This window comes from Helianthus annuus, chromosome 16 (genome assembly GCF_002127325.2).
Source record: "Helianthus annuus cultivar XRQ/B chromosome 16, HanXRQr2.0-SUNRISE, whole genome shotgun sequence".
Lineage (NCBI taxonomy): Eukaryota > Viridiplantae > Streptophyta > Magnoliopsida > Asterales > Asteraceae > Helianthus > Helianthus annuus.
This window is the reverse complement of record NC_035448.2, coordinates 183,596,054-183,608,177: the sequence shown is the minus strand read 5'-3', so window position 1 is coordinate 183,608,177 and position 12,124 is coordinate 183,596,054. Positions and strand designations below refer to the sequence as shown.

Below are 12,124 nucleotides of genomic sequence, written 5' to 3'. Positions count from 1 at the left end.
CACGTTGCGCCGTGTTAACTTGCAAAATTTGAAACAAAACATAAAAAGTTGAGCCACACTCGTACGTTGCGTCGTATTAACTCGAAAAATTTAGAACTATACGTAACGAAACGTAAAAACGTTAAACCAAAGACGAAAAGTATAATTGACAAAAGTTGTGAAGTTAAATTGCAAATAATTAAAAGTTTTGAGTTAAACTTAGAAAAAAAAATTTTGTAGGGTTAAAATTGCAAAAGGTAAAAAAACCTTTGGGTTAAAACTAAAAAATCAAGTTTCTTTTTTTTGAAAAATCCCCAAAACACAAGTTACAAGTGTTATGCATGAAAAAATTACTTATTTATATATGGAATAATTAATTAATAAATACTAAACGAGTCGAGCGCGAGCCAAGCTCGAGCTTGAAAAATTACCTTCGAGCCGAGCTCGAGCTTTAGAAATAAAGTTCGAATCAAGCCGAGCTCGAGCTTTCATATGTTAAACGAGCTCGAGCTCGGGCTCGGCTTGTCTCGTTTGCACCCTAGTAGTGAGGAGTTTGCATTAGATACTTTCGGGCCTATATGCGATTTGGGTCTTTCACTTTCGGCCTGGCCCACTTGTTCTTGTTCCATATAATCCTCACTATTGAAACCCTAACTCGGTGAAGTAAAATCACTCTAAAAAATGGTGGACACCAGAGCCCAAACCAAGAAGATGCACGATGCCTGCTTCCCGCATGCTTCCATGGAGGATTCTAATCATCAATCGACTGAGCCTGGAGCAATTATTGGTTCCAACGATGACCTTTTAACCGAGATTCTTCTCCGCCTCCCTGCTCCCTCTATCCTTCGTTTCAAATCCGTATCCAAACACTGGCTTTTGCTTTTGAGTCAGATACATTTCACCCAAAGGTATGATAACATTTTAAAATCTCCTACAGGTCTTATTGCTACCGATAAATATGTTCCTTTTGATGTTGAAAACCCAAGCACTCCCCCTTTTCGCTGTCTTGATTCCTACTTTGATCGTTGTGATGTTGAAATCGTGCAGTCTTGTAATGGGTTACTACTTTGCGTTACCCGGCCCAAAGGCCGCAATGGTGCTAATAAATATTATGTATTTAATCCCACCACCAAGCAGTTGGCACTCATCCCACCCGTTCCCAGAGATCGTAGCGCTATATGGTTTATGGGTCTGGCATTTCATCAAACAGATTGTGTTCGCTACAAAGTTATTTGTGTTCTTTATGTATGGCCTGGTGTGGATTCGTATCAGATTCAGGTCTACTCGTCTGACACAAAGGAATGGAAGATATCTATCGAATCTTTCTCTGCGTCTATACCCATCATTCGCCACGGGGTTTACTGGAATGGAGCTGTTTATTGGGCTTCTTTATTTGACAATAGAAATTACTGGTTCTTCAAAATAGATGATCAACAGCTGCACACGTTACCCTTGCCTCTTGGCTTGATCCCTTCTAAAGTGGTGACAGAGTACTTGGGAGAATCCAGAGGTCATCTACATTTAATTGCATACAATAAATTCCAAGGAGGTATGGTACGCGTGAATGTGTATGAGATGTTGAGCGATCATTCTGGCTGGTTTGTCAAGTATCAACTACAGCTTGATGCGATCACTAGGTACGGTCCCGGTTATGTGCTCCAAGTCGTCGATGTGGTTAGAGGCAAAGAAGAAGAAGATACATTCCTGGTGCTGGAAACTCTTGATAAGATTATAACATACAATGTTCATGACAGGAGTTTTAAACAGATATGTAGTTTAACCAAATATTGTAGTTCAAGTTTTTATCGTTACACCGAAACCTTGTCTTCTTTCTAAAAGACATTTCAGAATGTTTATATCTCGTACTAAATTGATTTAGTAAAGTTTTGTCTTAGTTGGAAACTTTGTTTATCAACAAATGGAATTTCATTTACTAGCAAATTTATATGTTTTGGCTGATTCGGGTCAAACTGGAAGGTTAAGTCAACCGACAGTTCCTAGGTATTTCAGACCAATCTAAAAAAGTCAAACTTCCCATGTCAATCAACAGCCCTAACAAATCACTAGAAATGCTTCTAACTTGCACAATTATTGCAAACACATCGTTCATCTTGTTAATCGCCGACCCAGCACCCATAATTTCAAATCTAATATGCTTACATACTACTCCTACAGCCCCTGCTGTGATGGTCGATGGTGCAGTAACTGCACTTAATCCATATGCACACGCCACGGGTTAACAGCCTGTGAAACCGAATACGCTGCGGCTAATTTTAAGACTTCCCTAACTTTTGTCATAACCTTATTCAGAAACCATAGCAATCATTCAAGCATATCACATTCTTGATGAGGGGTAAAAAGACCCGGAAACGGGTAGTCATTAAGGATATGGGTCTTGTTTCTGTATTTGGAATGGAGGATTGACAGGTTTGATGCCTCCAAAATTTCCCACCCGTTTTGGTGGTCAGTCTGTTAATGATGGGAAAATGACAAGGGACTCTTAATGTGGTAGGGAATATTAAGACTAACCACTTATACTTGGCAAAATGGGTGGGTCAAAACGGGTTTTAAAAAGTTGAATACGGGTCACAACGGGCAGTGTTTAGAAAAGGCGTTAAATTATATTTATGGACAATTTAATTCATAAATAGCTTCTATAAAACAAATTTACTAGTTTATAAAATAAAAGAAGTAAATGGGGTAATATGATCTTGTTAATCCCATTATAAATTTTTATTCAACTATATGCGTTATTTAAACTTTTAAAGTGCTGGCTCAGATTGTTATCTAAGTATCTAATAGTTTGAAATTACATGTTCTAAATTGTTTCCACAAAAAGAATTAAGCAGATAAATAACTCTAGTAAGTAAATTGTCTGCCTTTTTGTTCTACATGGTTTTGTTACATGTTTGACCATTAAAGTCAAAAGTCAAACAACAGATCCATCCTATGTATTTCAATTTTTTAGACGAATTTAAACAACTATCTATAGTCTCAAACTTCTATTTTCTAGCTCACTTCCCTTGTAAATCAACAGTCCTAAAAAAGCAGCAATGCTGAGAATTCCCTGGAAGTTGATTATGTTCAATGTTCATGACAAGAGTTTTAAGCAGATACATGATTAAACAAACGTCCAAAACAAAGCAAACTAGTTGCACCATAAACATAACAAATACAAGGAAATCATACAAGAAAGGTAATTGGTGGTCACGACGTTGTGGCGCTCATTGCACTCGAATCTTGATATGATCACAGCTGTGGTTCATGAAAACACTTGTTTGAGTGAACTTTATCATCCAACAATTCGGTTGGAATTAATGATACACAAATAGAAGTTAGGTTATTATATGTATCGAAGATAGATAAGCAAGAAATGAGATAGAAATTAGTAATAGAAGATAAAGAAGGAGGTTTCCAAGTAATTTTCTCACATAACATTAAACCAAATCATCACATGCCTTTTATAGGCTAACAAAAGAAACTGAAAGACTTAACTAACTAGACCACTACTACACTAACCCACTAACATTAAATAACATAAATTAAAATAAAGAGAGATGCATGAAATTAAAAGAGAAAAATGTCTGGATAGTCCCTGTGGTTTCGCATTTTTTCACCTATAGTCCCCAACTTTCTAAAATTACCTGAATAGTCCCCAACTTTTCATTTTTTGTTCCCGGATAGTCCCTAGGTCTAACTTCAGTTTGTTTTCTCTGTTAAGTGGGTGTGAAATGACCAATTTACCCTTTCCTTTAAAAGGCCAAACCACAGGGACTATCCGGGAATCTTCTACATTTTTAGAGAAAAACCCCACCACCACACTTCATCTTCAACCTCCACCCACCATCACCATCCTCCACCCTCCACCATCACCTGCTTCTCTGTAATTTTCTTTGAAGAAACCCTAAAACACCCAAGAGATGGGCAAATGGTAAGAACAGCAAATTCTTTATACTAATGTCAGATTCTAGTTATGTTTTATGTATAACAATCAAATGATTCAAAGAATAGCCTAAGCAGTTTAAAAATGGTCCGAAATGTTGTTTAAAGTGTCATAACTTGGCAATTCTGTTGGGTGAAACCGTCTTGATCTAACCTACCAATCTTGATAGGACTATAGGATCTTGATCTGATCCACCCGCCTGACACAGCGAGGCTCACGCCGTTGATAATGATCAAATCTCGACACTATAAATACTCGTAAACACAAAGATCAAGGTTCATCTGAGACAACTGAAAGATGAAAAACACTAAAGTGACACTTCAAGCAATTTGCCCGTACAAAATTGTGCAGCTTACATGAAAAATTTGATTAGATGAATAATTATACAAAACTATACAATGTAACTAAACGTATTACTAATTTACAGATGAGGAAAGAATCTCGAATCCATAACCAGCACTAAAATCAGCCATTAAAAAAAATAAACTACGGTTTTTGTATGCTCGAAAAGACGGTATATATGAAGAAAACGTCACTGAATGAATAAATTTGATGATTTGTATCCTATTAATTTGCAAATGAACTCTAGGGTTCATGCAAGCAAGTTATGAAGTACAAATTGCTGGATCAAGATGAGGGGGGGGGGGGGTGAGGTGACTTGGGTGTTTTAGGGTTTCTTCAAAGAAAATTGCAGAGAAGAAGGTGATGGTGGAGGGTGGAGAAGGGTGATGGTGGGTGGAGGTTGAAGATGAAGTGTGGTGGTGGGGTTTTTCTCTAAAAATGTAGAAGATGCCCGGATAGTCCCTGTGGTTTGGCCTTTTAAAGGAAAGGGTAAACTGGTCATTTCACACCCACTTAACAGAGAAAACAAACTGAAGTTAGACCCAGGGACTATCCGGGAACAAAAAATGAAAAGTTGGGGACTATTCAGGTAACTTTAGAAAGTTGGGGACTATAGGTGAAAAAATGCGAAACCACAGGGACTATCCGGGAATTTTTCTCAAATTAAAATAAACAGAGACGTGAGTGCAGTGGCGGATCTTGCCCGTTGAACGTGCCAGGGCCGAAAGATACGGGCACTAAAAAAAGCCCGGGCAAAACATAGTATATATAAAAAATTTCGATCGAAATGCGGAAAATTAGCACTACGACCGAAAAAACTCGCCCGGGCCGTGACCCTGCCACAACCCTTCTAAGATCCGCCTATGCGTGGGTGGTGCATGCGTTATGTGGGGGAGGCACATATCAGGTTAATTGGCATTAATGTTATGGTTGGTAAACAACTGTTTGTAGATCGTTTGGGCTGGCGTGTGTGGCGAGTAATTTGCATTTATTAATGAATGTAGAACTATAAAAAAGTGTTGAGATCTAGAGGATCGTGTCCGTCAAGCATTGGTGCTGACCAACCTGCTGATGTGGATGCGGATCTCGAAGACCATCTGCTTTTCTTGTCATGGGTCTCATCAGCATACAAGGAGAGAATGAGACTTTGCCCTTGTGCTTAGAAGTTTATTTGGCTAGCAACTTAATGGTAACATGACTTTTTTCAGAATCATTAACATTATTTTTATTGTCGTTTGTGGTTTGGCTGTCGTTATGGTTATTTTGATTATGGTGTTTGGATGTATGATATCATATGAAATGATTATGTGATTATTGTGACTTGAAGTCGTAATAATCAGTTTTTCGTGTTTGGATAAACTATAAACTTATTCTGTATATTTTCCTTACCCCCTGCAAGTTAAAAAATGGAAAGTAATATTTACTGTTTTTTTTACCTTATTCTAAATACTTTCCATCTACATTTTTATTTTATTTTCAATTATTCTTTTTTTAACGATAGATTTAGATTACTAACGGACCACTGTAACTCTGTAAGGGAATCGAACCCAGGACCTATTGATCCCATATCTTTATCCCATCCCAAGAGGCCATGTAAATCAACAGCCCTAACGAATCAGCAATGCTTTTAGCTTCCGTAATCATCGCAGCCACATCGTTCAGCTTGTTAATCGTTGACCCAACACCCTATTTTCAAGAGTAATATGAGAAAAGTGTAAAGATGCAAGCCAAGTGAGGGAAGTTCCCAAATTTACTAAGGCAACCTTTAAAGGTGCGGTAACTTCACTTAATCACATTAAAAGCCCGTGAAATTGAATATGTTGTTGCCAGTGTTGGACTTGCCTAAGTTTTAAGATAATCAAAAGTAGTTGACCAGAAACCAATACAATGTTTTAAATTAAAATATATATTGTTAACATTCTTCAATTCCTTTACCTTTTTATTAGTTGTTTTATTTGTTTTTAATTAATTGTTTTGTGCTTTGTTAAATATGGCAATGGGCTGAGCTGATATTGGGTTGAGACAGTGGGCTAATGAACTGGGCTTGAAGTGTTGCTAATGAGCTGTTAACTCGGGTCAAGTTGCAGGTCAAAGGAGTCAGCACATATAAAGCATTGCTGTTAAAATATATATATATACATATATATATATATATATATATATATATATATATATATATATATATATATATATATATATATATATCCTGCAGGATGCAGGCTGTGGTTAAAAAAAAACTAGAAATTGCTGTTAAGTGAAAGTTGAGGAGACACTATTAATCTCCGGCTTGTATGGCAGCTAGAAAAGCAGATGGATCTATTGATGACACAAACCTGCACAATGCATTACAAAGACAGAAACATATGATTCAAAACATGAACTTACAAGAAAGAAGGCAATGAAGAAGAATTTGAAATATAACTTCACCAAAAAAAATAGGCACATTTGGAAGAACTTTTGGTTATATATCCGGTGACTAGCTTTGACCAAATGCTTGTCACAAGCTATATCCACATGAGTTGGTGTTCCCTGTAAGAACATTTTATTCAATAAACACCAAAACTATAAGCATCCAAGAACACGCAATTTCATACGTTACCACTGTTCTTAATGTATAAAGATTAAAGAGATCACCAAAATGGGTAAAGGAAGGTACTTAAAGAAGTACGAAGTTTAACGATTTTTGCAAAACCAACATAACCCCATCAAAGTAAAAGTAACTAATCAACCTTGAGTAGTTGTGTGCTCTTCTTTCTCAAAAATGTCCCTTTAGTGAACGTTTGCAGTTTTCACTGGGTATGTGTGTGCCAGTGTGTGTCTACATGTATGTATATATTACATAAACATAATGATATTTCTTTAGAATTTGATTGTTATTTGTGAGGATTTGAATTGAGAAGGTGTTTGGATGTGTGTTTCTAAGATCATCGAGAACAGTTAAACCTAGTTCATCCAACGACGGTCTATTTAGCTTGTCACATCATTCCAAACCACCACCACTTCAAACCCAAGCACTCCCCCTTTTCGCTGTCTTGATTTATACTTTGATCGTTGTGATGTTGAAATCGTGCAATCTTGTAATGGGTTACTACTTTGCTCTACCAACGGCCTCAAAGGCGCTTATAAATATTATGTATTTAATCCCACCACCAAGCAGTTGGCACTCGTCCCACCCGTTCCCGGAGATCCTAGCTCTATATGGTTTATGGGTCTGGCATTTCATCAAACAGATTGTGTTCGCTACAAAGTTATCTGTGTTCTTTCTGTTGATGTGGATTCGTATCAGATTCAAGTCTACTCGTCTGACACAAAGGAATGGAAGATATCTATCGAATCTTTCCCTGCCTCTATACCCATCATCCGTGACGGGGTTTACTGGAATGGAGCTGTTTATTGGGCTTCTTTATTTGACAATAGAAATTACTGGTACTTCAAAATAGATGATCAACAGCTGCACACGTTACCCTTGCCTCTTGGCTTGATCCCTTCTGATTCTGAAGTGGTGACAAAGTACTTGGGAGAATCCAGAGGTCATCTACATTTAATTGCATACAAGAATTTCCAAGGAGGTATGTTACGCCTGAATGTGTATGAGATGTTGAGCGATCATTCTGGCTGGTTTGTCAAGTATCAACTACAGCTTGATGAACTTCCCGCTGCTGCTTTCCCAAGTAGGATCGTTGGGTACGTTCCCGATTATGAGTTCCAAGTCATGGATGTGGTTAGAGGCGAAGAAGAAGAAGATACATTCCTGGTGCTGGAAACTCTTGAAAAGATTATAACATACAATTTTCATGACAGGAGTTTTAAACAGATATATAGTTTTACCAAATATTGTAGTTCAAGTTTTTATCGTTACACCGAAACCTTGTCTTCTTTCTAAAAGACATTTCGGAATGTTTATATCTCGTACTAGATTGATTTAGTAAAGGTTTGTCTTGGTTGAAAACTTTGTTTATCAACAAATTGAATTTCATTTACTTGCAAATGTTTATGTTTTGGCCGATTTATGTCAAACTGGAAGGTTAACTCAACCGACAGTTCCTAGGTATTTAAGACCAATGCTTCTAACATGCGCAGTTATTGCAATCACATCGTTCATCTTGTTAATCGCCAACCCATCACCCCTATTTTCAAATCTAATGTCTTACATACTACTCCTGCAGCCCCTGCTGTTGATTTTGTTTGTTCACTTGATTGTCTTGGTTCTGCTTTTAAGAGCATAAGTTTATTGCTCTGCATTATATTATCTTTTGAAATGTAGATAGAATATACAGGCCTATAGTTGAATTTAACACATGCAAATCAATGTTGGTGAGTTTCTTCACATTTTTAACACCCTTATTATTATCGATGATTTTTAATGTTTTGTAATTTTACTTTGTTTGCAGTTGTTTTGTAGCGATAAAACCAAATTAACATGTATTTTGATGTCAGGATGTTGATTAAATTGAGTTGTGAGCCTAAGGTACTGAAGCTGGATAACTGAGGGGCTTAAGGTGTATACTATGATAAGATAAGGACGCAATGTGATAAAGATTGAAAGATAATGAGTGTATATTCCAAATCATTGTCTTCGTTGTCCAAGTTCATCTCTACCGTTGTCTATATTTCTCTTTCTAGTTTAATATGTTTGAAAAGGGAATTGAGATCTTAGGACTTTTTTCACAACAAAAAATCATTTGATTTGCAAACATAGCTTTCAAATAAAATGAGATCTAGCGTCTTTTTATACTATTATGATCCGTATATGATGAAGTTACATTCAATAAATTTTATAATAAAAACAATAGAAAGAAGGTATGTTTAGCGTAACATTTTAAAATATATATGTATCAAGGTCGGCTCTATATGATGATGCTAGGGGGAGAAAGGCCCCTACCACACCATTCATATCTTGCTAACATTAATAATAATAAAAAAACCATACATCTTAATAAGATACAGGTTAGCCCCACGTCTAAGACTACATGAAATCATGGGGATGAGGGTAAGGGTCTGTCACGTAGGCCTTAGGGACTTTGCCCCCCACAACGCAAAAAGGAAGGGGTCATGTTGTGGGCATGAAGGGCTTTGAGAAAAAATCAAGCTCAAACAAACAAAGGGGCAACGCCCATGTAAATCTCCGTGAAGAAAGGGGCAACACTGCTCCAAGGTGAAAAGGAGGCAGGGTGGCGTGAAGGGGCTTGCCCTCCTCTCTCCATGTCTCGCTGTGTATAGTCTAATACTAAAAAAAGAAGAAAAAAGCCTAACTAGACATAAAGCTTCGAGGAAAAATACATAAGAGTAGAATAAGAGGATGAAAACCTAGCTGACAAAAGTTTTGAAAATGAAAAAAAAAAAGTGGTTGAGCAGAATTAGTAAATTTTAGCTATTTTTATTTTTATTAGTTTGATGATTTTTAGTTTAAGTTTTCTAATTTAAAATTTTAAGGTGTTTGATGTTAACATTTTAGTAGTTTTTTTTTTTTTTAATTAAGTTTGTGTATCTATTTTATCTTTTTCGATTCAACTTTTAGATTTCAATTTGATATGTTAGTGTGTAATACGAACCAGCTATTAGGAGCTATATATTATTTGTTTTATAAAAATTTCTTTTTGTTTTCATCGACCAGACGTATTTTCCTATCTGGGTCCCAATTACTAACCTCTCATAAACAACATAAAATCTTTGATTCGTCAGTTGCATACACATGGTTTATGGTTTTTGTTTCTCGTCTATTGCCATCCTCAACCAGAGCAAGGGTGCAATCATGATTCATGTGTATCATGTTTATGTGTTATGTAACATGCGGGAATACGTTGTGTATCATGTTTATGCGTTATGTAATATGCGGGAATACGTAATGTAAAGCACATCAAAAAAAGATAAATATATTTATCTCACGTAAAAAGGACTATTCATAGAGAGAAGTGCTAAAACTTTACATCAGAAACAATATCTAGGTTACTCTTTCTTTGTAAGCACATCAAAAAAAGATAAATATCTTTATCTCGCATGATAAGGACTGTTAATAGGGGAGAAAATATCAAGGGTACTCTTTCTCTATTACATAGTCGACTTTTCTTATCCTATTGTCACTTTCATGCGTAGATATTCTTTGATACTAAATGAATAATATATTAAAATTTCAAAATTTAAAAATAAAATAAGAAATCTTTTTTAAAACCTAGGGTTGTACACGAATCGAATCGAACAAAACGAGGGCTCACTCGAACTCGGTTCATTAGTAAACCAAGCAGCTCGGTTCAATTCCAATTTACATAACTAAGCAAAGTGTTATTGCTCGAACTTGGCCGAGCAGATCAATTCGGATATTTTTGCTAGGTATGGTACAAAGTGTCATATTTAAGTTCAATACGATAAAAAACATACAAAGTTCAAAGTTTGCTGACCTCATCAATTTGAGAGTTCGATGTTACCTGTATTTTTTATTCTTTATTCGGCATTTGAGCTAAACTTAGTTGATACGGTGGGCTATACAAATAATATACTAAAAACATAATTCGAGCAAAATGAGCGAACGTACCTGTGTTATACTTGGTTCGTTTACAAACCGATCGACTCATATACAATTGAGCCAAAAATCAAACAAGCATTTTCCGAATGAATATCAAGCGAGTTTCAACTCTCAAGCGTAAGACACCCGTACTAAAACCTGAAAACCAACAAAAAGTTGAGGGACCGTTTTCATAATTAAAAAAAAAAACAATAAAAAAAATAATAAAGAGATTGCGTATCTTAATTTGAAACGGCTTTTCGCTTTACTCCGAAACCGATCAACTGAGCAAGCAAAAATGTGTTGCGGCGATGGCGATTGCAGACCTTTGGGCTTCCTACTCGGTCTCCCCTTCGCTTTCCTCTCTCTTCTTCTCTCCATCATCGGTATCGTCGTCTGGATCGTCGGGTATGTTAACCTCCGTCACTAACTCTCTCTCTCTCTCGATTATTCGTTCAAATTTCAATCGGTTCGATTCAACACTCATAGGTTTTATTTTGAGATCTGATGAATCTCAATTTCTGATCGTTTAACTGAAACAGATTGTTGTTGACATGCATATGTCCGTGCTGTTTGTGCGTTACGGTGCTGGTTGAAATCGCAATTGAGTTGATCAAGGCTCCGATTCATGTCATGGAGTGGTTTATGTCGAAGATTCCTTGTTGATTTTGCTTATAAGTGTGTGTTAGTAAATGTGTTTTTAGCGGTGAGTTCTAGATGCTTCTGTTGATGTTGGTAATTTGGCGATTTCATAGGGTTTTATCGAGGTTTTGAATTATTTTGTGTATGTTATCGGTTGATTTATGATATTATTTGTTTATTGATGTATGTTGCTTGTTGTGATTACTTTCTAGTGGAAAGTCCGGTGATTTATCCGGCCAAATCTTACCGGCTTCCTTTTCTTTAGAGCAACCGGCATGATACACAAGTAATGGTTGTCATTATTATTGCTCGGTCTGATTTTTTAATAAAAGAATATCAAAAGTATATTAAACTATACTTAATAGTTCAGACCTCTTGCTGATTTAACACTTAACCATTGAGAAGTTGTCAAACAGTCCTTAGTGGAGAAAACTAATGCCCCCTCGTTACCTAACCATTTTGCTCCAAAACAAGGCGGCAAGGCTTGGGCGTGAGTGGTGTAACCGGCGTGAGTGAGAGAAGCTTGGATATGTTTGTGGGGGTAGTTTTTAAGCCAATAAAACAACACAGGTACATGACCACCAGCCTAGTACACTTTAGATTCATTAATAGTTAATTTTTTTTATTCACAAATGCATTTCTTATCTATTTTTTTTAAACATGGCTCAAACACAAGCTGAAGCATAAACGCCTCAAACACAAGCTGAAGCATAAACGCC

The 12,124-nt window shown here is 36.5% G+C and overlaps 3 protein-coding genes across 3 annotated transcripts; all 3 read left to right on the top strand.

Annotated features, from left to right (window-relative positions):
- The first annotated feature begins 628 nt into the window (after nt 1–628).
- LOC110918539 lies at nt 629–1,870 on the top strand. Its single transcript, XM_022162845.2, has 2 exons — nt 629–887; nt 1,027–1,870. Exons 1-2 carry the CDS (start codon nt 661–663, stop codon nt 1,403–1,405), a joined length of 606 nt encoding a protein of 201 aa, XP_022018537.1. The 5' UTR covers nt 629–660; the 3' UTR covers nt 1,406–1,870.
- Nucleotides 1,871–7,252: 5,382 nt separating this feature from the next.
- Nucleotides 7,253–8,371, top strand: LOC110920157 (F-box protein At5g07610-like). The gene has a single exon (XM_022164389.2). It carries the CDS (start codon nt 7,470–7,472, stop codon nt 8,145–8,147), a length of 678 nt encoding a protein of 225 aa, XP_022020081.2. The 5' UTR covers nt 7,253–7,469; the 3' UTR covers nt 8,148–8,371.
- Nucleotides 8,372–11,006: 2,635 nt separating this feature from the next.
- LOC110918541 (signaling peptide TAXIMIN 1) lies at nt 11,007–11,603 on the top strand. Its single transcript, XM_022162847.2, has 2 exons — nt 11,007–11,171; nt 11,306–11,603. The coding sequence occupies exons 1-2, from the start codon at nt 11,062–11,064 to the stop codon at nt 11,427–11,429; spliced, it is 234 nt and encodes a 77-aa protein (XP_022018539.1). The 5' UTR covers nt 11,007–11,061; the 3' UTR covers nt 11,430–11,603.
- The last annotated feature ends 521 nt before the right edge of the window (nt 11,604–12,124 follow it).

Excerpts from the sequence above, each read along its gene's own strand:
- LOC110918539 (XM_022162845.2), top strand. The coding sequence starts at position 661 with ATGGTGGACACCAGAGCCCAAACCAAGAAGATGCACGATGCCTGCTTC. Across the intron at positions 888-1,026 it reads CAGATACATTTCACCCAAAG|TCTTGTAATGGGTTACTACT; the intron begins GTATGATAACAT and ends GAAATCGTGCAG.
- LOC110920157 (XM_022164389.2), top strand. The coding sequence starts at position 7,470 with ATGGGTCTGGCATTTCATCAAACAGATTGTGTTCGCTACAAAGTTATC.
- LOC110918541 (XM_022162847.2), top strand. The coding sequence starts at position 11,062 with ATGTGTTGCGGCGATGGCGATTGCAGACCTTTGGGCTTCCTACTCGGT. Across the intron at positions 11,172-11,305 it reads ATCGTCGTCTGGATCGTCGG|ATTGTTGTTGACATGCATAT; the intron begins GTATGTTAACCT and ends TAACTGAAACAG.